This window comes from Mandrillus leucophaeus, unplaced genomic scaffold (assembly GCF_000951045.1).
Source record: "Mandrillus leucophaeus isolate KB7577 unplaced genomic scaffold, Mleu.le_1.0 Scaffold664, whole genome shotgun sequence".
Taxonomy (NCBI): Eukaryota; Metazoa; Chordata; class Mammalia; order Primates; family Cercopithecidae; genus Mandrillus; species Mandrillus leucophaeus.
Window position 1 is genome coordinate 749894 of NW_012107186.1, and position 22859 is coordinate 772752.

General features: G+C 47.4%; 1 protein-coding gene across 1 annotated transcript in view; it reads left to right on the top strand.

The window, feature by feature from the left end:
• The window catches only part of LOC105554930 (ankyrin-1-like), a 51606-nt gene that overhangs the window by 16482 nt on the left and 12265 nt on the right, over nt 1-22859 (top strand). The window contains exons 6-12 of the mRNA XM_012001581.1: nt 14833-14931; nt 15577-15687; nt 18350-18458; nt 19643-19704; nt 20585-20683; nt 21240-21338; nt 22650-22835. Coding sequence (XP_011856971.1) covers nt 14833-14931; nt 15577-15687; nt 18350-18458; nt 19643-19704; nt 20585-20683; nt 21240-21338; nt 22650-22835 — 765 coding nt within the window. The remainder of the gene's footprint in view (nt 1-14832; nt 14932-15576; nt 15688-18349; nt 18459-19642; nt 19705-20584; nt 20684-21239; nt 21339-22649; nt 22836-22859) is intronic.

Sequence of the window (22859 nt, forward strand, 5' to 3'; positions counted from 1 at the left end):
GGAGGCAGGTAAAAGGTCCAGCTTGTAGATAAAAGATTACAAATTCAGTATTGTAAGTGCCATCCTGAAGGAGTACAGGAGATGTTTTTGTCCGTGTAATCATTCATTCAACAAATATTTTTTGAGCTGTTCTAATGTTCCAAGAGCCAGCCAGTCAAAGATGAGCAGGTCCCGGGACCTGCCCTTACATCGTTTCTGGTCTAAGGGTAATGGCTGGCCTGCTAATGAGTCAGAGAAAGGTCGTGAAGGAAGGAGTCTCCCAGTAGAGAACTGGGAAACAGGAATTGCTGTGAGAAGGAACGGACTACAAAGGCTGGAGTGCCAAAGGGCACTGGGGCAGGGGGCAGTTTGGTGGAGATTGGGGTACATGAAATGAAAGAGGGTGAGGATGGTGGTCGATCCATCTTAGGAGGTTAGAGCTAGATCTGTATAGATCTAGAACCTGGCACCTTTCTCTGTCGTCGTTTTTTTCTTAGGAACTGTTGACAAGCATAGAAAAATGTATTAAACTACATAGCTCTCTGATCCTACCTGCACCCCCAAAACACACAGAAAGCCTTCCTAATATGATGGTGTTGTGGTATTAAAGCTTCTTTAGACTTGCTGCCTTGGTGCAGCTCTGGAATAGTGATGAGGAAGAGAAAATGTTTCACTGGAGCCCTCACCTGGGAAATGAGTGTTCTGTGTTAAATAGTTAAACCAGATATGCAGCTAGGTGCCCCTATGCCTGGCACCTAGTGCCTGCTCCACCATTAATGCTCACATTACCCTGAGAGTTGGTTAGAGCAGGTGCTTGACCGGGGAGGCTGGGGAGACTCAGAGAGGTGAAGAGCCTCAGAGCCCAGGACTGAGACACCCAGCCCAAGCCTCTGTACTTACTCAGAGGATGGATTTGACACTGCGCAGCAAGCCTGTTATTGCTCTGGGTGATCTGCCCCAGACTGATTTCATTTTCCCTTCCTCTGCAACCAAGGAAGAGCTAGTTGACCAGTTCGGTTACATAAAAATCTTCATTTGTAGTCACAGCAGCGACATTCCGTGGAATCCTAGGGACTAGGCAAAGGGTGACTAGCACCTTCAGGAATGATCGGAACACAGCGCAAGGAAAGCACGCTCTCTAAACTCCACTTTATGCTTTCATTGCTCTAGGAATTTAGAATATGAAGACCAGATGTGATCTTCATAGTGCTGAGAGACTAAGAAAAAAGATAGGCTTGTGTGTGGTTCCATGAAAGTGCATTCAATTCTGCAAACTCTTATGCACCAGGCTCCATGCTAGGACCTGATTACCAAGGTGAGCAAAACACAGGATCTCAAAAAATTCAGGCCTTTGGGATAGACAGACACAAGCACAGATAAATGCAATTCTGTGTGATGAGGGTCTTGAGAGAGTTATCAAGGGCCATGGGAACATGGCCAAGAAAGCAATCCACTTTTAGGGGGCTGGAAATAGGGTACAGTGTGGCAAAGAGAGCGGACAGGGAAAGTCACAGGCAAAATGACACTGGGTCTGGGCCTTGAGGAAGATTCGCCTCTCTGGTTGTTAGAGGAAATGCTGAAAGCAGATCCCATGGTTGTGATGAGACTAGAGGAGGAATGAGAATTGGCCGCGATTGTTTGCATTCGACTGTGACTTCTTTGGTGTAAATCCTTTCTGTCCGTTTTGACAAGCCTTGGCTCTGATTTTAACTCTCTTACGTTCCCCGAAACCACTGTTAACAGTTTATATGAATCTTGGCATATTTTTTTCTGTACATGCAAAACACATGGCTTAAGTGTTTTCTGCAAGCTGTTACGTTGTCTTATTCTTGGAATTGTGGAATTCAGAGGAAACTAGAAGCTCAGAGCAGTTTTGTCATTGCAAAGCAGCATAAATTGAAGGCTGGGAGGTCATATATAAGGACAGTTTTAGAAGTCCAGGGTTCTTTTCTCCTGACCCCACTGCCCTTCTTCTGAAGGTCTGGGTCTTTTTTTGTTTTGTTTTTAAAAAGAATACCAAGATCTCGGGCATAGATGCTCTTTCTAGTCCATAGGAGATATTCTTAGCTGCTGAGCTGCATTTCAGAGTCCCATTCTCTCATTAACTCAAGCTCACACTTCCTCCTCCACCTTCCCAAGGGCCTATCAACCTCTGCAGTTGATGTGCTGCTGAGCTACAGGATTTCTCAGAGCACAGGGCTGCTGCGAGTTCTGTACAATCAGAGTAGAAAGAAGGTGAGCTGAGGTTGATTCGTTTCCTTGCAGAGCTCTAAAATCGTTGTGCATTCCTTTTCTTTAAGGTAATGAAAAGGATTAGAGTGTTTTTCCTCCTCATGAGTATCTAGCAAACTGTGAATCTTAAGTGCTACCTGGGCAGGAAGGCTAAAGTTAGATTGCAAGAAAGCAAACAGGGAAAATGCTCAGAGGCGGTCGCCTCCCTTTCCATCTGCACCACCTCTCTCTGAGTTTGTGCTGTCCTCTCAGTTTCTTCTCTTATTCTGTCTTTCCAGCCCCTAGGCAAGAGACAGGTTTGCAAAGGAGATCAGGTGTGACTTTCTACTATGGTTATGGCAGTTGCTTCAGCTCTGCCTAGCTTCTGATTCATTAGATTCCAAGATCATGTATTTTTAGCAGACCTTTCCCACCAAGCGGTCTCAGGGGAGCCATAAACTATCTGGGTTAGAAACAGGCTGCAGGTGGTGTGGCCCCACAGAACGAGAGGCCTGCCCTCCAGAAGCGGTCTCCCCCATCAGCAGGTTTCCCTGTGGGTTGAGGGATGTTCTCTTAGCGTGTTTGATTGCACTCTGGGGTTTCCATCCTGGAATAATATCACAACTCCAGTAAAGGTCGTGCCTCACGGGTCCTTTACAAATAGGACAGATGCACAGCCACTCAGAAGGATGAGGCGGGAGGATGGTTTGAGCCCAGGAGTTCACGACCAGCCTGAGCAACATAGTGAGACCTTGTCCTACAGAATAAATAAATAATTTAGAAATTAAACATTAAAAAACAAATTAGCCAGGCATGGCCCTGCACCTGTAGTCCCAGCTCCTCAGGAGGATCGTCTGAGCCCAGAAGTTCGAGGTTGTGGTGAGCTGTGATCTCCCCTGTGAATAGCCATGGTACTCCAGCCTGGGCAACATAGCAAGACCCCATCTCTAAAAGCAAGAAAGAAAAAAGCCGGCCAGGCATAGTGGCTCATGCCTGTAATCCCAGCACTTTGGGAGGCTGAGGTGGGCAGATCACGAGGTCAGGAGATAGAGACTATCCTGGCTAACATGGTGAAACCCCGTCTCTACTAAAAGTACAAAAATATAGCTGGGCATGGTGGTGGGCGCCTGTAGTGCCAGCTACTTGGGAGGCTAAGGCAGGAGAATGCCGTGAACCTGGGAGGCAGAGCTTGCAGTGAGCCGAGATCGCACCACTGGACTCCAGCCTGGGCGACAGAGCAAGACTCCATCTCAAAAAAAAAAAAAAAAAAGAAAGAAAAACCAGGACAGATAGATGTAATTATAACTTCATAGTGGCTGTGATTCCCAAATGTGTAGAAGCCCCAGTGGGCCACCTGTACCCTACTTAGACCCCAGAATTACCCCCACAACATCACTCTTCTCCTGCACAACCTCTGCAGCTCACCACCACTCCTCTTTACCTCCCATTAAAAAAATTGTTTAGTAGTTCCAAATCTACAGAAAAGTTACAAGAACCATACAGAGAATTCCTGCGTCTCTGGTGTCTGCATTCTCTACGCCCGTTCTCCTGCACTTCCTGTCCCTGTCCATCTGTCTATAATGTAGGACGTGTGACATGATTCTGCACATCCCCAGATAGTCCACTGTATACCATCCAAAAGTAAGGGTACTTTCCCACGTATCCATCCCACGTGCCTGCCAATCTGGAAATCAACATTGATGCAACACAACCATCCAATCCACAGATTCCATTAAGATTTTGCCAACTGTCCCAACAATTTATCCCTCTCTCTGTGCCTCCTTCCCTCACATCTCCCCACCCCTTCCTCTTCCTCTTTCTCCCTCACCTCCCTTTCCTGCTCCCCTCCTTCCTTTCCTTTCTCTTTCTGTCTCTCTGTCTCTGTCTGTTTTCTCTCACTGCCTCTGTTCCCCTCCACCTTTTTCTGTCTCTCTCTGTTTCAGAAATCTCTCCAGGAAGATATTTTGCATTTAGTTGTCACGTTTCATCAGCCTCCTTCCATCTGGAATAGGCCCTCAGCATGCCCATTTCTCCTATGTTTGACTGTTTCCATGCTGTAGTTTGAACCTCTGCTGTCTGTCTGATGCTGCCTCATGGCCATATGGCCATGCTTGACAGGAATACCATAGAAATCATGCTCCCTCCCCACTCCTGGGGATGTTAATCTTGATCACCCAGTAAAATTGGTGTCAGCCACATTTTTCTACTGTAAGTTCACTGATTTTCCCTTTGTAATTGATCAGTATTGTGTTGGGGGAGGGATATATTTCAGTCTAAAGGGATCCACTGATGGGAGCCCATTGATGACATCTGCCTGTATCAGCTACTGCTATGGTGGCTCCAGAGAGTGATTCCCCATTTCCATCATGTCTTCTACAATTTTTAGCTGGCGTTCTACTAAAGGATAAGCTTTTTCTTCTCCCCATTCATTTATTTTTTCTTTATTTGTGTAGACCTGTTTGGACTCATGGATCCATCTTCCATTTGATGGGTTTCAACCTGATACTCCGATGACTTATTTTAATGGTCAAGTCTAAGCTGGGCCAATAGGAGTCCTTCCCATCAGTTGGCTTCTTCATCCTTTGACATGTCCTCCTCATTCCTTGAGCATTTTCCTACTTTCTGGCACAAGGTGCCCCAGGCTCATTTTGTACTTGCCCTGCCCCAGCCCTGGCTCAGCGCTTCTCCAAAGATCCCTGGTTCCTATTAGTGGAGACAGCACTTAGACGCCAGGGTCCGGTCCCCAGTGTGCCAGTTGCTCCGGGTTGTCATACGTCTGTGTGCATGCATGTGTGCATACACGAGTCTGTTAACTACATCTACAGCTGTCTATGTATATATAGTTTACGAATCAATGAGATCACGCCAATATTTTTTCGATTCCAGCCCAGTGCTCAGAATTCTTTCTAGCCTTCCCTTTCCCCATGTTTGTACAGTCCTTCAGACAGCGGGAGGCCTGAATGCCGCTGATGCCCATCCTCCTTAACGTATTCACTGACTTGTTTGCTCAGTGTGACAACCTCCCAACCACTCCATTAGCTGTCCTCTTTCTCAGACCCCAGACACGCTGCTGCCCATGCCCTGCAGGGCACCTCTCTGCTCACTGCCCTATAAGGCCGACATCACTCCCAGCTGGGTGGGGAGGGAGGGAGAAGGATGAGAAGGGAAGATGGGAAAGCACCCCTTCAGCTTTGATTTCCTTTCTGTTTTGGTTGAAATTTTGATGTAGGCAATTTGAGGAAAGAAATCAAAACTTATATAGCTCTAGTAATTTTTTAAATGTGTCTCAATTCATTTCCTCTTCCAGCCAAACCATCGTGCTGTCGCTCCTTCCCTTCCCATCATCCGCTCTGTTTCCTGTGGCTCCATGGTCTTTGCATTGCTTTCTTCCCTACTCTTTCTTTCATTCTCATCAGTTTGAGAATTTGGAGTAAGAATGGCAGTCACTCCAGTCCTTCTTTTCCTCTCTGTAACTCCAGTTTGGGCTCTTCTCTCCTACTCTGCTGCAGGGCTGCAGACCTGCAAATATAATATATTCTGTTGTGGTCTCACTCCACAAACAAGGACCAATAATAGAGCAAAGCGAGAGGTAACACACGTACAGATTGGTTGCTATTTGGGGAATTAAGCTTCTGTGACATCGAGTATAACACTTGCTTGTTTATAGCGAACTCAACAGAGAACCAGATTGAATAGGAAACTGGGATATGAAATATATCCCACTAACCTAGGATATTAAATAGAAACATCCACTATGTAGACAGCTTCCTCCTTATCACAAACAAGATCTTCTGACCGGATCTTTACTGCCTGCATGGGTAAATGGAAAAGCATCTAGGCATTTCTTTTCTCACCTTTCATTTTATTCACTCTGGGGTCCTCAGACTCCTTGGTGTCTCTGCCACTGCTATTGGGCCTGTTTTTTCCAGGACTGCAGTGCCTTCCATCCCCATAACATCTTCCCCTGGCCAGTGCTTCCTTGCCTCTGGGCCTGGCTCGACCAATCATTGGATAGTAGCTGTTGATGGATGCAAACGTTGTGTTTCCCGAGTGTTATATGAACATGTTTCCTAGGTTCTCCAGAAATACAGCTCAAAGAAAGGGAGTGGGGGTCTGAGCAGTGAGTTTCAGGAGGTGTGGGGTGGGGAGGTCCTCAGTCACAGGACACAGCTGAAGCTGCCTGCTCCATAGAGACAGGGCCAGCCTTGTGCACAGGTGAAATAAACAGCTGTGTGGAAAGGAAGTGTGAGGGCTGTGTATCCTCATGGGAATGTAGGCATTTGCTTTTGAGATGTTCTTGCAGTTTTGCAGAGACACCAAGGCCTTTCTATTTCAAACCGTTCCCCTTCTCTTGACAGGCAGAGTTAAATTCCCTGTGTCTCCTGTATTCATACACTTGGAAATCAATTAGTGCAATTGGGGCAATCAGAAGAGCTAAACAGAGGAATCATTTAACGAGAACAAATGTCTGGAATTGTGTATTTTGCCAATGGAATTTCTCACAGTTGGTGCAAGAAAATACTCCAAATTGAATCAATCAGGCTGAATGTGACTTTTTTCTTCTTCTTCGTAAAAATGTTAAAAGAAACATAGCCAGCTGAGGTCTCCTTCCCCGCCCATCACACAGATCCCTTTTCAGAACAATTCTGTCAATTGACATCTCACCTGAAAAAGAGAAAAGGCAGACGCACAACTCCAGGTGTGTGTGCTTGGCATGAAGGTTTTTGCCAAAAAGAGCCTTAAAAGGTTATCTGCTGTGTTAGGACCATTTGGAAAGAGATCATAGGGGGCCAGCTGGCCTTAAGGGCTCAGTACAGGGAGTATGTAGGATGCAGAAGGCTGCAGAGAGCATGGCTCCTACCCTGACGATGAGAAAAAGCTCGATAATCTACAAAACGGTCATTTTTTCCTGAACCCATCTCATGCCTGCCTGAGGCAGTAAGGCAGCCGAGTAAACAGAAATTCAAACAGAAGCCACGCTCTCTAAGAAGCAGGCCACATAAATCACTTCAGCTTTGGCAGAGGTCGGGAAAGAGTGGTGTTCACCACACAAGCCAAAATCTTTTTTTTTTTTTCAGATAAGGTCTCACTCCACCACTCGGGCTCAAGAGCAATGGTGCAACCATAGCTCACTGCAGCCTTGAACTGCTGGGCTCAAGGGATCCTCCCACCTCAGCCTCCCAAAGTGCTGGGATTACAAGCCACCACACCCAGCCACCAAAATCTTAAAAGTTCTTGAAGGCCAAGTGTCGGCTGGTGTGTCTGGAACAGGCTTTTCTCCATGGGCCCCCCATGAGAAGTGTTGGGATATGTCAGGAGCCAGATGAGGCCCCCTCGGCAGCCAGGTGTGCAGGAGGTGACCCCTGGCTATTCAGGCAGGGGTGGAGGGAGGAACGGACATGAAGCTTTCACTGCCTCTCCAGATCTTTCCCTCGTGTGAAGCAAAAACGGACCTTCTCACCTTTATTTTTATTTTTGAAATTGTGGTAACATTTATTCTGAGAATAAAACAGGCCTCCCATACCCCACTCCTATGGGACACTCTGAGAGGAGGGAAGCCCAGTTCTGGGTGGAGTGGGCTGGAAGCCCCACCCATCTGTAAATGGGACTCCCAGGTCCCTGGGGGTGCATGAGGTGAACAAGGCAATTGCTCTTCCCCACCCACCCAGCATCCTCACCTGCCCTGTCCCCGTCCTGGGGACCAGAGATCCCTGCATGGCCAGGAGCCAGCCCAGCCTACCTGTAAGAGCAGGCCTGTTAACCCAGTGCTGTCCGGGTGTGGGAGGCAGTGCCTGGCCCCAGGCTGAAGCCCACAGATCTGCCAGTTGGGCCTGGTTTGCACCTGTATCCCAGGGGACATGGTCGAGCAAAGATCCGTGTGTCAGCCCCATAGGCCTGAGCTGGCTTATCCAGCACTCACTGCACCCCCAACTCAGGAACCTTAATTTGAAGTAGACACTGAGGGGTAGTGATTACATGAATGTGTATATAGAGTGCACGCATATAGAGATACACCAATCCTTAGACCGTTCACCTAGAGGAGGAATAGAAACAAACTGCCTCAGCCAGGGGAAGGGTAGGAAACATTCCTGCCAACAACTTGCTGCTGCAGGGAAGGTAGGAGCAGCCACCCTGGGACTCCTAGGGGAGGGGCTGGAGATTGTGTTGGGCCCGGGATTCTACACCAATAACAAGCAGGCAGCTGGACGTGGTGGCTCACGCCTGTAATCTCAGCACTTTAGGAGGCCGAGACGGGTAGACCACCTAAGTTCAGGAGTTCGAGACCAGTCTGGCCAATATGGTGAAACCCCATCTCTACTAAAAATACAAAAAATTAGCCAGGCGTGGTGGCAGACACCTGTAATCCCAGCTACTTGGGAGGCTGAGGCAGGAGAATTGCTTAAACTTGGGAGGTGGAGGTTACAATGAGCCAAGATCATGCCACTGCACTCCAGCCTGGGCAACAAGAGTGAAACTCCATCTCAAAAAAAAAAAAAAAAAAAAAATCAAAAATCAAAACAAACACACAAAAAAACAAGTAGGGGTCGGCTACTGCTGGAGGAGGAACAAGAAACTCACACCCAAGACCAATGCAAGTGAGACAGGTTTTGCTGCCACAGAGAAGGGGGAAGGATTGCTAAACATGGAAGAGAAATCCCACCTTGGAGGGCCAGATGTACAGAGCCTGCCTAACACTGAAGCTGGAGCACAACAAAAGAGAACATGCTCATTACTACCAGCCTAACATGTTATAATAAGCAAGAGCAGGCCACTGCTGGGAGAAGAGTAGGAGCATGGAGAAAGACTGCATTTAAGGCCCAGGCATGCAGGATGGCTGGAAGTTGAGGGAAGTCAGGAACACTCACACAAAAAAACCCTGGCACCCCAGCTCCAACTCAAAGTTCAAGATAACCACAGTCTACCTTCATAAGAATGTGAAGGCTGTGGTGCACTGAAAGTAACAACAAAACTCAAACTCAGGTCAACCCCTAAGATTGACTCAGCTTTCCCACCTCCATGCTGACAACTTCACAGAAGAAGAGGCATGTTCATTTCCAGCCATAAAAACTATTTACCTCAGTCTCTACTGCTCTTCTATGCTTGATGTCTGACACTCAACTAAAAATTATCACACACCAAAAAAAAAAAAAAAAAAGAAAGAAAAAGACAATGAACTATTTTCAAGAGACAAAGCAATAAACAGAATCAGACCTAGAGATGACCACAATGTTGGATGTTGGAAGTATTAGATGGACTTTAAAATAACTATGATTAATATGTTAAAGGATCTAGTGGGAAAAGTGGATAACATTCATGAGTAGATGGAAAATTTCAGCAGAGAGATGGAAACTATAAGAAAAAGTCCAATGAAATGCTGAAAGCAAAAGACACTTTCTCAGAAATGAAGAATTTCTTCAACAGGTTCATCAGTAGACTGGACATAGCTAAGGAGAGAATCAAAGAACTTGAAGATAAGTCAATAGAAATAATTCAAATTGAAACAAAAGAGAGAAAAGAAGGGGGAAAAAACAAACCAAAACAGAGCAGCCAAGAGCTATGGGACAACATCAGCTGGTCTAAAACACATGTAACTGGAGCTCTGGGAGGCAGTATCTGTAGGAAAAGGACTCTAGTGAACTGGTGTTTTCCTCCAGGAAAAGCCATATGGTTAAAAAATGGCCACAAGTTGTTATTGCTTTTCTCCCCAGCTTCTAATTTAGTGAAATCATTTACTCTTATATCCTTCCACTTCCTTCTTGCTTATCTTCTACACCCTGTTATTTGAGGGAAGAAATGTGTGATTTATCCACACCCCCAATCCCCTTTAACAGCCTGTCTGCCGTTTGGCTTCAAGAAAAGTGGCTGTGAAGGTGAGAGGGAGTCACCAAAAAGATTCAAAGCAAGTCTCAGCAAGCTGCCTTTTAGCAACCAAGCTAACTTAAACTTGATTTAGCTAAAGTAAAACATGATTCTCAGTTTTGAAGAGGTGGTAAATTACAGTTCATCTCTGTCCATAGTTACAGCTAAGAACAAATAGCTCACATAATTTGCACTCCTCCTCCTCCTTCTCATTTGAGCAATGAAAAATCTGCTTAAAGAAAAAGGAAGTATTAGATATGGTACTTATCCGCGAAATGCTCTTTTGGATATCAGAAGTGGTCTCCTGTATAAACTAGTTATACATTTAATAAGACAGCTGTACAAGCTCCTTTGTGTGTGTGTGCAGGAGGTTCGTTTTCAGATGTTCAGCAACTTCCACTGCTAGATGGTGGTGACTTGTGGCTGTCACCACCCCTTAGGTAGGTAGATGCAGCCATCTACCTACTAAGACCAATTGCTGGAGGAGAGGTGCTGCTGGGGTCTGGATGTTTGTGCATCTCTTGTATCCAAATGCTTTGGGAAAGGAAGAGGAGGTTACTTACTGAGAGAGCTGGTAGCATATTTTAGCTTATGGGTTTAGAATCTAAACTCAGACACGCTTCTCATCTTGCTGTTGTTAATGAACTTGCAACCCTGTCTTTGTGCAGGTGGGCTCCTCTGCCTTGAAAAGGCCTCTGTGAAGCTTTCTGGGCCTTCTTGACAGAGCAACTCCTTTCTCCTCTGTGCCACTTCTACCCCTTAACATGCTGTTTGGGACCTTTTTCACATGATTTTGCATTTATTTTTTTATGCATCTGTGTTCCCTACAAAACTGAGTACTTCAAGGGAAACAGTTTGTGTTTGATTCATTTCTAGCACAGGGCTAGACACGGACTAGATTCTCAATAAATATTTGTTGAGTTGGGTTAAGTAATTGCTCAGCGTTTGATGGCAACAGTGCCCACACCTGTGTTTGAGACAAGTGCTTCTGCAGTCCCGTCCCCATGTGGTTTTTACAGGCATTGCATTCCCAGGCCATCTTGCATCTCTCTCATGAACTGTGCCCAATGGGGTTTGATTCAGTGGCCCTGCTGAGAACAGTGGATTCAGATCCCCATAGTAATAGACTTGGAAGTGATTTAGGGTGACTATGTTAAAGACAAATTTACACTAAAGCGAGAAAACATTTTTCAAAAATCATAAAGAAGACGGAGGTCACTGAGCCAGTATCTGGGATGGAGGGAGAGTGCAGCTCTGCGAGAGGCAGGCCTACTCAGGAGGCCCCTTTCGTGGCAAGGGTCCTTACTCTCTGCCCTTTGCGAGGGAAGCGCGGGACCCAGGAAGGGAAGAAAGGGGATTTTCTGCAGATCAGGGCGATGAATAAAATCCTAGAGATCAATTGCCGAGGTCACATCCATTCGTTAGCTCTAAACTTCATGGAGACCCGAAAAGGGAAGATATGCTTTCATCATCTGATAAAAAGAAACACAGTCGTTTGGGGTTTTGTTTTGTTTTTTTGAGACAGAGTCTCTCTCTGTCACCCAGGTTGGAATTCAGTGGTGTGATCTCTGCTCGCTGCAACCTTGGCCTCCCAGGTTCAAACAGTTCTCCTGTCTCAGCCTCTTGAGTAGCTGGGACTACAGACGTGTGTCACCACGTCTTGCTAATTGTTGCATTTTTAGTAGAGACAGAGTTTCTCCATGCTGGCCAGGCTGGTCTAGAACTCCTGCCCTCAAGTGATCCAGCTGCTTCGGTTCCCAAAGTTCTGGGATTACAGATGTGAGCCACCGTGCCCAGCCAGTTATCACAGTAGTTTTTAGGGGGAAGAAAACCAAAACTCTTTTTTCCTGAGAATTCCAGGTTGGTTCTGTGTGTGGGTGTGCCCTGGAGAGGCTGTGTGGCCTCTGCCAATCATTTGACTACTCTGGGCCTCAACTTCCTCAGCTGCAGATGAAAGGGTGGAGTTCAGGGACCTCTAATATCCCTTTTGAGTCCTGCATTCTCTGGTCAGACAGTATATCTAGAATGCCTCCAGATTGAAATCCTGACACTGGCCTCAAAAAGCAGGGGCCGGCCGTCCCAGAGCATTAGCAGCAAGCATTAGCTATTTTCTTTCCAGGCTTGCTGGTTTTGCGGCTTTGATGCATTCAGGACCCACAAATGCTCATCAGAGCGACTGTGCTGCCCAAGTAAACACTAAAACCCCAGCCGTCAGCACCGAGTCAAGGCTGGCTGCCGCTGCGAGTCAGCTTCCCGCAGTAAGCAGCCCGCGGCAGCTGCCGGACTGTCACTCCAGCCGCGCCCACAGCCACAAACACCACCCCAGTTCCCAAGCAATCACAGGGCATCCGCTGTCAGCACCAGGAAGCTTCTTGAGAAGGTTGTCGCTGGGTTGGAAGAGCGCTTGCAGAAATGCTGTGTGCTGCCTGAAAAAGCTCACCCTGCTCTGAGAAGGAGCAGGGACTCCTTCCTGCCCACCCACCCCAGAAAAGAGTTGCAAGATGGCAGAAGCAAGAATGACTCCAGGCTACCAGCACACTGGTCACTCAACAAATTGCTTTGCAGTGAATTTTTCTTGCAAATCGAGGGGAGGGGAACTGGTTTCTGCCTGCCCAGTGCTCTCTCCCCTTCTCCTGGATTCCCATTTGGCCCTCAAGCACTTTCTCCCTCTCTATTACCCAGAATGGCTCTGACCTAGCTTTCTCTGATAAACTCATTCACACCGGGTGAGAAGAATCCACACAGCTTTGGACCCTTCAGTGAATGGTGTGCAAAATCTGCAAGAGGAGGAAATCTAATGGCCAGTGGTCATTTTCAGGCATTTGCATGAGGAAATATTTGGTGAACCACCCTCTCTCCCCTACACACACACCCTGGCAAGGCTGGCTGTGCTGATAGGCGGGGGTGTAGGGCTGCCCTGACCTACATAGGAGATAGTTAATGTTCCCTTTGCAGCCCCCTCTCATTTCTCTAACATCCAAGGCACCTGTTATATTTCCTCTGTCCAAGGCCCCCACATAAAAGAAGCATTGGACCCCTTCCATTCTCCTATCGTGACTTTGGGTGACTTTCCTCTGCTAGTTATGGCAAAGCAATTTGCCTAATCTGTGAATGGGCTAATGCACTCCCACTCCCATGTAGAATACTTGTGTTTGAACAAGAACCTCCTGAAAATGATGCCCTGACACAGTGGGAGAGCTGGAATTTGAGGAATGCAGGGTGGGGCTGCGGAGATATTTGGGGACATGTGAGTCAGGGACCCCACACATCATACCTGCAGAAACCAAGCCCTCTGTCTAGGTGGCGAGGATCTATTTCATGAGCTGGAGCCTGCAGTGGCTCTGAGGCCTCCCCTGGAAAGGAACAAGATAGAACAGAATTAATCAAAACGGGAGGCCAGGAGGAGGAGGAGGAACAGGAGAGGAGGGGAAAATTGCTAGTGGGGAAGGAGGAGGACAGGAACAAAATAAAAAAGCAGGGGGTGGAGTTTGCTCACTGACTAAAATCATTTTCTATACGGAGCCAAGATCAACTCATCTGTTGGAATTGATATTTTGCTCCTTCATGTCGTCAGACTTATTTGTGGCTCCGAGTAGCACTCCTTGATGTCAGCTTTTGCCAGAAAGTTTCAAGACCTTTCAGGGCAAGGATCAGAAGAGCAGGAAGCATGAGAGTGATACATAAAACTTGAGCTTGGCTGCCTTCCATAAAGCACAGTGGCAGCTTCACCAGATGCAGCTGGAACTTCAATTGGTTAAATTTTAATTGGTTCTGCTCTTGTGGGCTAAGGGTTGAGCAGGGAAAATGTTTTTGTTTGTTTGTTTGTTTGTTTGTTTTTGCTTTGCCTAAAGCTTAACTGTCAGCCAGGCTTCTTTGGTCACCTTTGAAATTATGGGATGGCAAAGGGGCTATTTTATGTTTTATATTTATTTTTATTTTTGAGACAGGGTCTGGCCCTGTCACCCAGGCTGGAGGGCAGTAGCAGGATCTCAGCTCACTGTAGCCTCAAACTCCCGGGCTCAGGTGATTCTCCCACCTCAGCCCGCTGAGTAGCTGGAACTATAGGCACACACCACCACACCTGGCTTCTGTGGGTTTTTTTTTTTTTTTTTTTTTTTCTTTTGTAGAGATAGGGTTTTACCATGTTGCCCAGGCTGGTCTCAAAATCCTGGGCTCAAGCAACCAGGCTGCTTCAGCCTCCCAAAGTGCTGGGGCTACAGGCATGAGCTACTGTACTGGGCCAAACGGGCTATTTTAATACTGATTTTTCTATTGAGGAAATCTTACAGCTGGGTGGTTGGTGGTATTCATTTCTCATATGAGCTTGCTTCAGAGTTTAACATCTTATCAAACATATGTCTATTTCTACAAGCGTTCAGGATGCACTGGTGTTACCACTTTGCTTTTCCTGGTCACTGCTGTGAAAATTAACCAGGAGTTGAAGCTACATCATTTTAATTAAGTGGGCTGCCTAAAGCCTGGCCTCAACCTGAATTTCAAGGTCACCATGGGTCTTGTGAGAGCTTCCTGCGTAATTCCCATCTGGGAGTGGTGGGCCAGTTCTTGCCCTTTCTTTCCACGTCTGCTCTGCTGTGACCTGAGGTGTGAAGGGGAGGCTGGGTGGCCCTGCCCTGTGCCCTTTTCAATCCCTAGACACCCTCCACTCCTTCCCTCCAGTGCTGTGAACACCTCAGGGCTGGGAAGGGGCCTGGGCCCCCACTGGGACCTGCAGAATGCACCATTTGACTAACCATCCCGTTCCCGCCTCTCTGCTCTTTACAGAATGGGTTGAATGGCTTGCATCTGGCCTCTAAGGAAGGCCATGTGAAAATGGTGGTTGAACTTCTGCACAAAGAAATCATTCTAGAAACAACAACCAAGGTATGTCTCACAGGGAGTGGGGGAGCTTTGCATTGAAAATTCAAGTTTGTGAGTCCTTCCTTAGAAATCAGTCCTTCATGAGAGAACTCAGGCATGTATCTGAATTTCTCTTATCCTTCCAATCACTTTCTATTGATTCTCTGAATCCCTGAAGCTGCCTGAAACAGACCCCGTTTCCAGAAAGATTCAGTGGGCCTTTATCCTCATCACTAGGTTACATATCTAAAACTACAGCCCTTTCCTGGTTGCTCTATGCTTTCTCAGGGTCCTTGACTCTAACTCAGTGTCCAAGGGCTCTGAAAGCGCCAGTCAGGTGCCTGGAGTTGAATCCCAGCAACGTACTTCACACTCTGCGACCTGGGACGAGTTACTTGGCCACTATGAAGCCTCAGCTTTGTCTGTAAAATGGAGATTACAATGCTTAGTTGCAGGGTTGGTATGAAAATTAAGTGAGATGGCATACATCAAATGCCTGGATGTATTTATTGGATGGATGTATTTACTGCTTATTGGATCTATTTATTGATTACTGATGTATTAATGATTATTGATTCCTATAGTAAGGAATCAATAAATACTGGTGACCATGTTGTTGCTGAGGGTTGTAGACAAGAATCCAGATCTCTTTCATTTTTCCTTCTCCAGCAAGTCTTCCTTGTTCAGCCCCAAACTGATTTCCTCTCCTCGCTAATGACCTGGAACAGCATTCTCTTTCACGAGGAGGCGTTTGGTGTGGGGCGACGTCAGGCATCCACAGTAATGTATTTCACTCAATTTCAGTAGATTATAAACACCAGTGACTCAACTTCTGAAATCCCAGAGTCATGAAATTGATACGTCTACAGATTGCAAAATAAGTTTCATTTTTTACCTGTCACGCATCTTATTTATCAAACAGGATGCAACCAGCAATTAAAAATAAAACCAAACAGGCTGGGCACAGTGGCTTATGCCTGTAATCCCAACACTTTGGGAGGCCGAGGTGGGAGGATCACCTGAGGTCAGGAGTCTGAGACCAGCCCAGCCAACATGGCGAAACCCCATCTCTACTAAACATACAAAAATTAGCCAGGCATGGTGGCGCAGGCCTGTAATCCCAGCTATTCGGGAGGCTGAGGCAGGAGAATCGCTTGAATCCAGGAGGCGGAGGTTGCAGTGAGCTGAGATCACGCCATTGCACTGCAGCCTGGGTGACAGAGACAGACTCCCTCTCAAAAATAAATAAATAAAATAAAACAAACAAAAAATCATCTCCATTTGCTAACTCAAGTATTGTCTCCCTAGTTCTTGTTTTCTCTTCTCCTCCCTCCTCTGTTCCTTTCCTATGTTTTTCTTCTGGAGTTCTTTCCCCGCTAGCCTCTTATTTTCCATTTGGTATTTATTACACGTGATCTCACACACAGCCTCAATTTCAGTTCCATGCAGCAAACAGTTTGCTGCCTCTCAAGCAGAGAGTGTAGAAGAACAATACGTAGAGAACAGATATAATTTATGGTTATGAAGTGAACTACCAAAATATTATGAAGGTAGAATCATCTCTCAGGTAAAATTCTGTAATTTTCATGTCATTTCCTGAATGTGAAAAGATCTTATTGCACTTTGGGGTAAAATAAACTGAATTGCTCTTTCTGACTGGATATGGGGTATTGTTTTCCCAAATTCTATGTCAAATTCCGATTGTTCCTACCCTGCTTCTTGTGTGGATGAAGGATGAGATTATTTTCTCTGCACACTCCCACGTACCTGGCTGTGAGCTGCGTGCCATCTGACCTGCCCCGCGTGTGCCGGAGCGGCGCCTGCCCTGGCGTGCCTTCAAGGGCTGCGGAAACACGAGGCTTCAGTGCTTTGACTATTTCCGAATCTCCTCCCCAGGTTGTGATTTTGCAAGTGAACACTTGGTGTGTCTTTTTTATTTTTAGAAATTTTCTAAGCCAACGTGGCTTTGGAATACCATCCAGAGAGAGAGGGGAAAAAAAGGTGGAACTGAAACCGTGGGCTGGGGAAGAGTCACAACAGATTGGGGACTGTGATGGGGCTCCCAGGCAGCAGAAAGATGGAAAAAAAAAAAGAAAAAGAGTAAAAAGCCAAAACCAATTTAGATTCCTAAAATGTACTTAGAAATTTTAAAAGCATAAAACAAATGCATTCTCTCCCCATCCTCCTATCTCCAGCTCTTAAAGACTGGAGCTCAGCACCTAAGCTGTTAATGAACGGGGACAGCTTTCATCTCCACTGGAGAAAAGCCTGCTCTCCCACTCAGGGTCCCTCTCCCCCTTCCACTTGCATTCACCCAGCACCCATGCAACCTTCGTCCCTGCTCTGAGCTCTGTGAGCCCCTGAAAATAGAGAAATTGGGTATTTGTGGAGCAAAATACAGCTAAGTGATTTTTCCTGCTCCTTTGAGGCAATGTTCTTTCATATTGAGGGAGGGGCAGAGGAAACAGAGGCTCACACATCCCTTTTCCTGTGACTCCCACGACTTCGGCCAGGGGCCTTCTTGAGCCTCATAATGTGTGTGTATAGATAGGGGAAAGGAGGTCCACTTCCAGAATTTTCCCTGTGTTCTTATTCCTCACTTATGCTGCCCTTGGTCCAGCTGGCTTGAACCAAGATCCATAGCCAGGGTTCCACCACTGATGAGCTCCCCCAGACAGGGGGGCCTTCCCCTCCTCGTGGGGTAAGGAAAGCTCTCATATCGCTGGACTTCAGGCAGGAAGGCTCAGATGGAAAGAAACATTTGACGTGAGCCTCTTGATGTCTCTGTGGCCTCTGTGCCTTCATGCTGGCCCGGGCCTGCTGTGCTTATGCCCAGGAAGCGTGTGACCAGTGAATGAAAGGACCCAGGATGCCTCCTTCTTTTCCATGGGAGCCCAGAAGACACTACTTGGAGCTCAGCGTCCTGGTGTCTAGAAAAGTTTCTGGTGCCAGCAGCCCTGCTGCATTTGGTACAGCAGGTGCCAAGCCTCTCAATGGAGGCTCTTTGGACTTCTATGAAAAATTATTAATGAACTTCCAGACTTTCATATCTGGCATTTATTCTCCAATGGATACTTGAGGAAGAACTTTGTTCTTCATCAAATAGAACTTGAGGAGAAATCAAAAAGACAACTTCAGGAGGCAACAAATGGGAAGTGCCTGCCTTTAAAAAAACAAACAAACAAACAAAAAAACCGGTTTTATGCCTTTTTTTTTTTTAAAGACACAGAGACTGGGTCTCACTGTTTCCCAGGCTGGTCTTGAACTCCTGGACTCAAGCAATCCTCCTACCTTGGCCTCCCAAAGCACCAGGATTACGAATGTGAGCTACTGTACCCAGCCCCAGGCTTTATGCTTCAATTACCAGGCAGAGTACAAGAAATAGACCTGGGCTGCTTCCCAGCCCCCAGGGCGGCCTCATGGGCCTGCCTCCCTGACCCAGGAAAGCTGGGTCAGCAGCGGCTGGGGGGCCACACGGCTGGGCCCCGGGCTGCTCTCTTCCATCTCAGTGAGGAAGTTTTTCCTCCAGGTGACAGATGCCACCGGGCAAGGTCAGAGTCCGAAGTCCCTGCCTGTCAGTTCTTAAGTTTCTTGAAATGGATTAGTTAACGATTATGTAGTTTAGTAAAAAGAACTACATACTGTCTAAACTCTAAAAACGAAGTTGTTTGAGATCTCTGCTCCTTAAGTAGTGCAGGGACAGATGGGTCCGACCATGGACCCATTTTCTGCACCCGCCCTATTTGACGGAAGCATGAAATGGAGCCTGCCCACCCCCGCCCCCGAACTCCCTGAATGGGGGCGCAGGTGCAGGACACCCAGGGGAGTCCACCCCCAGCGGCAGTGCTGACATTCTGGTCCAGGACCCCCGGGGGCTGGCAGGAGCCTGGCTGGAAGGCTGTGGGTATCCTGGCAACAGATGGAGGCTGCTGGTCCTGTCTGTGAATTGTTGTTAAATATCCAAGAAGAATCCAGACAAGAAAACCTGAGAACGTTAAACTCATGTTCTCAGGCCCACGCCTGTAATCCCAGAGCTCTGAGAGGCTGAAACGGGAGAGCAGCCTGGGCAACAAAGTGAGAGCCCGTCTCAGCAAAAATTTTAAAATGAGCTGGGCACGGTGGCACACACCTTAGTCCCACCTACACGGGAGGCTGAGGTGGGAGGATCGCTTGAGCCCAGGAGTTGGAGGCTGCAGTGAGCTATGAGGGTGCCACTGCGGTCCAGCCTGGGTGTTAGAGTGAGAGCTCCAATTCTAAAAACAAAACAAAACAAAAACATACTTTCTCAGAACCTGCCTTATTTCTCAGTCTCTGCTGTTGGTTCTCATCTTTTACGAAGTTTAAAGCAATTACATGCCTTGTTTTCCTCCAGTGTTTATTCTCTCCAGTTTTTTTCTACTCTCCGATTTGGTGAACCCTTACTTGTTACATTTTGCCTACTAGTATGTCGCATATTCTTTGTATTTTTCTTGGTCAGATTGTATTCCATTTATTAACCCCCATTTATTTTCTGATTTTTCTTCTCTTCCCTACATACATAGTAGAGTTGATCTTACCCTTTCCTTTACTGTCCAATACTTTCCTCACTCTCCTGCCTACCATCTCTTTGTCCCCTCCACTGCAGCTTGTGGTCTGTGGGTATCCCTGGGATGGTGTCAAAGGTGTGGGTCTGAGGGACCTGCCGGCCTCCTTTCCCAGTGCTCCCAGGCCTCTCAGAGGGCTTGTTGCCTTGCAGGGTTGCAGGCTGAGCGGAGCTGCAGGTCCGCGGAGGGTCAGCTCGCTGACAAGCCTTCCAGTGTGTGTCCTGAGGGACACTGACGTGCCGTCTGCTAGGGACAGGACACTGCACCCACACAGCAGATTAGGTGTTCAGAAGTTGTGTGTGTTGGCGGAGGCTCTTTTTTTCTTTCAGTATTATTTTTCTTTTATAAACATTTTTTGATTTTTAATTATTATGGATACATAATAATAATAATCATAATAATCATAGTAATAATAAAGGAGTTCTTTTGACATGGCTGCAGTCTCCTTCAACAGCACCTCTCAGTGTCATCTGTCCCCTTCCTGCGCCACTCCAATTACACCAGCCAATGCTGGTGGTCTTCTTTTTAAATGTTTTTCTTTTTATAGATTGAGGGGGTACGAATGCAGCTTTCTTCCATGGATACATTGTGTAGTGGTGAAGCCTGGGCTGTTAGTGTGGCCATCACCCAAATAGTGGGCATCACATCCAAAAGATAATTTCTCATCGCCCCCACCTCCCACCCCCCGAGTCTTCAGTGTCTCTCCAACCTCTGTATGTCCACGTGTGCACATTATGTAGCTCATACTTACGAGTGAGAACATGCAGTATTTGACTTTCTGTTTCTGAGTTGCTTCATGTAAGATACTGGCCTCCAGTTCCATCCGAGTTGCTGCAGAAGACCTGATTTCCTTCTTTTTTATGGCTCTTGCAGCATTGTTTTTCATAGACAACAGGCAGGATTTTCCTCCCTGTACTTTCAGTGTGATTTCAGGATGTGCGAGGGGTCAAGCACACACGTGTGTCCTTTCTACCCCTTTTGGCCATGAAGAAAGCCCCCGGGTCCTTCAAGCAGCACCTGTCCACAGACCTTTGCTGGTCCCATAGCAGGCCCAGTGGGAAACCGCCTCTGTTCCCTTCCCCTGTGTGTTTCAGAAGGGGAACACGGCCCTGCACATTGCCGCCCTGGCCGGGCAGGACGAGGTAGTCCGGGAGCTTGTCAACTATGGCGCCAACGTCAATGCCCAGTCGCAGGTAATGGCTCTCTGCTCTGTACTAGAGGGTGCTGCCTTTCCACACGTGCTTCCTCTTTCCTGCTCCCTCGTGCATCCACTGGCAGCTGTGTTAACACACACACTGTGGGGCAGGGCCTAGATTTCTCAGGAGCGTGTCTCCAAGCAGTGGTGAAGACATCCTTTATTATTTCTCATGCATAGTCCGCACGTCCTAAGCATGACGGGGTTGAACTGTTGTGGACCTAAGCCAAATAATATGTCCAGTTATGGCCCAGGTGGAGAGAGAAATGGAGGACTGGAGGAATGAGGCACGGGGTGCAGCATTGATGACATCAATGAGGAGTATGTGAGCCGAAGAGATTGACCTACGGTGGCGAGGGGAGGCACAGCCTCTGTGGCCTTTTGTAATAATCCCAGGACGCCAGTCACCGTGACAATGAGTTTCCTTAGGAGGGGTCAGGTGGGAGGAAATGGAATGAAGAGAGTGCTGTCCTCCAGGTGAGAGGCTGTTGTGCTGATGTCGGCCTTTCTTACATTACGGATGGATGCTAATGATGTCCTCTCTTGGTTTACAGAAAGGTTTTACACCCCTGTACATGGCAGCACAAGAGAACCACTTGGAAGTGGTTAAGTTTTTACTGGAAAATGGAGCTAACCAGAACGTAGCCACGGAAGTAAGTACCTTGGAAAAATGTTGTCACCACTGGAAGTCTCCCAGCGACACCTTCCTGGGTGTGTGGCTTGGGGTGCATCCATGTAGTGATGGATGACCTTCAGGTCGCTGCACTAATCCTGAGCACTGTCGAGTTCTGCAAGGGAATAATGACAAAGTTGTGGGTCTTGAAGAAGGCCCAGACACGTACCAAAGAAACGACGTCACACTTGAGGGCGTCATTCCCGCTATGGCCAATACTTGTGACTGGAGGGGCAGGCCAAGCATGCGTGTGTATGGTTGGCAAGTTTGCATTGGGCCTTAGTGAGAAAGGCTTTTGCCACAAAACCACCATGCACCCTTGGACAATTCTCATTCGCTGTGGTCCTGAGTCTTGTCACTGGCGAAATAATGAAATTGGACTAGATAGAGCCAAGGAGTCTCTTGACTCTTAACTTTGGATGGCTCAATGACATGCTTTGTTGTCATTCCGTTTTATCAGTTCCTGGGGTCCTGTGCCCCTTAGTATATCCACAACTGAGGGAATTAGTAATAGTAGCTCATGGCCAAGCACAGTGGCTCATGCCTATAATCCCACTGCTTTGGGAGGCTGAGGTGGAAGGATCACTTGAGGCTAGGAATTCAAGACCAGCCTGGGCAACACAGCAAGACCCCATCTCTACAGAAAAAGAAAATTAGCTGGGTGTGGTGGTGTGTGCCTGATTCCTAGCTACTTGGGAGGCCGAAGTGGGAGGATCACTTGAGCCCAAGAGGTCAAGGCTGCAGTGAGCCATGATTGCACCACTGCACTCCAGCCTGAGTGACAGAGCGAGACCCTGTCTCAAAAATAAAATAATAATAATAATAATAGTAGTAGTAGTAGTAGTAGTAGTAGTAGTAGCTCACAATTGAATTCTCAGGGCCTGGTGTGGACTCTGGCCTTTGGTCAGTGTTAATAATGTTCTGCTTTGTCAAGGCACTATCCTGGCACCAGCAGATGGGGTGAGAAGGGGAGCAGGCAAAGAATCCGAGCAGTCAAAATTTCTTAAAACAAATCAAACTGGAAGCAAATTATAAAGGAAAACTAAAGGAATGCTAAAGAAAACTTTGGCAGGTTCTGTGAGATTGCAGAGAAAGGAAGTGGAGGCAGGAAGGGCTTCAGGGAGGAGGTGGCATTTAGGCTGAACTTGGTGGATGAAGAGGGCTTTGGTGGAGGGAGGTCCCTCAGGCTGGCGCCGCTGGGAGCATGAGCCCGAGGGGCAAGGGTGTGTCCTGTGTGAAGGGCAGCTAGGTTCAGACGAGTCAGAGCAAAGCGTTTTCCTCCTCTGGCCAGGACGGGTTCACGCCTCTGGCGGTGGCCCTGCAGCAGGGCCACGAAAACGTCGTCGCGCACCTCATCAACTACGGCACCAAGGGAAAGGTGCGCCTCCCGGCCCTGCACATCGCGGCCCGCAACGACGACACGCGCACGGCTGCGGTGCTGCTGCAGAATGACCCCAACCCGGACGTGCTTTCCAAGGTGAGGGCGAGGCGGAGGGAGGAG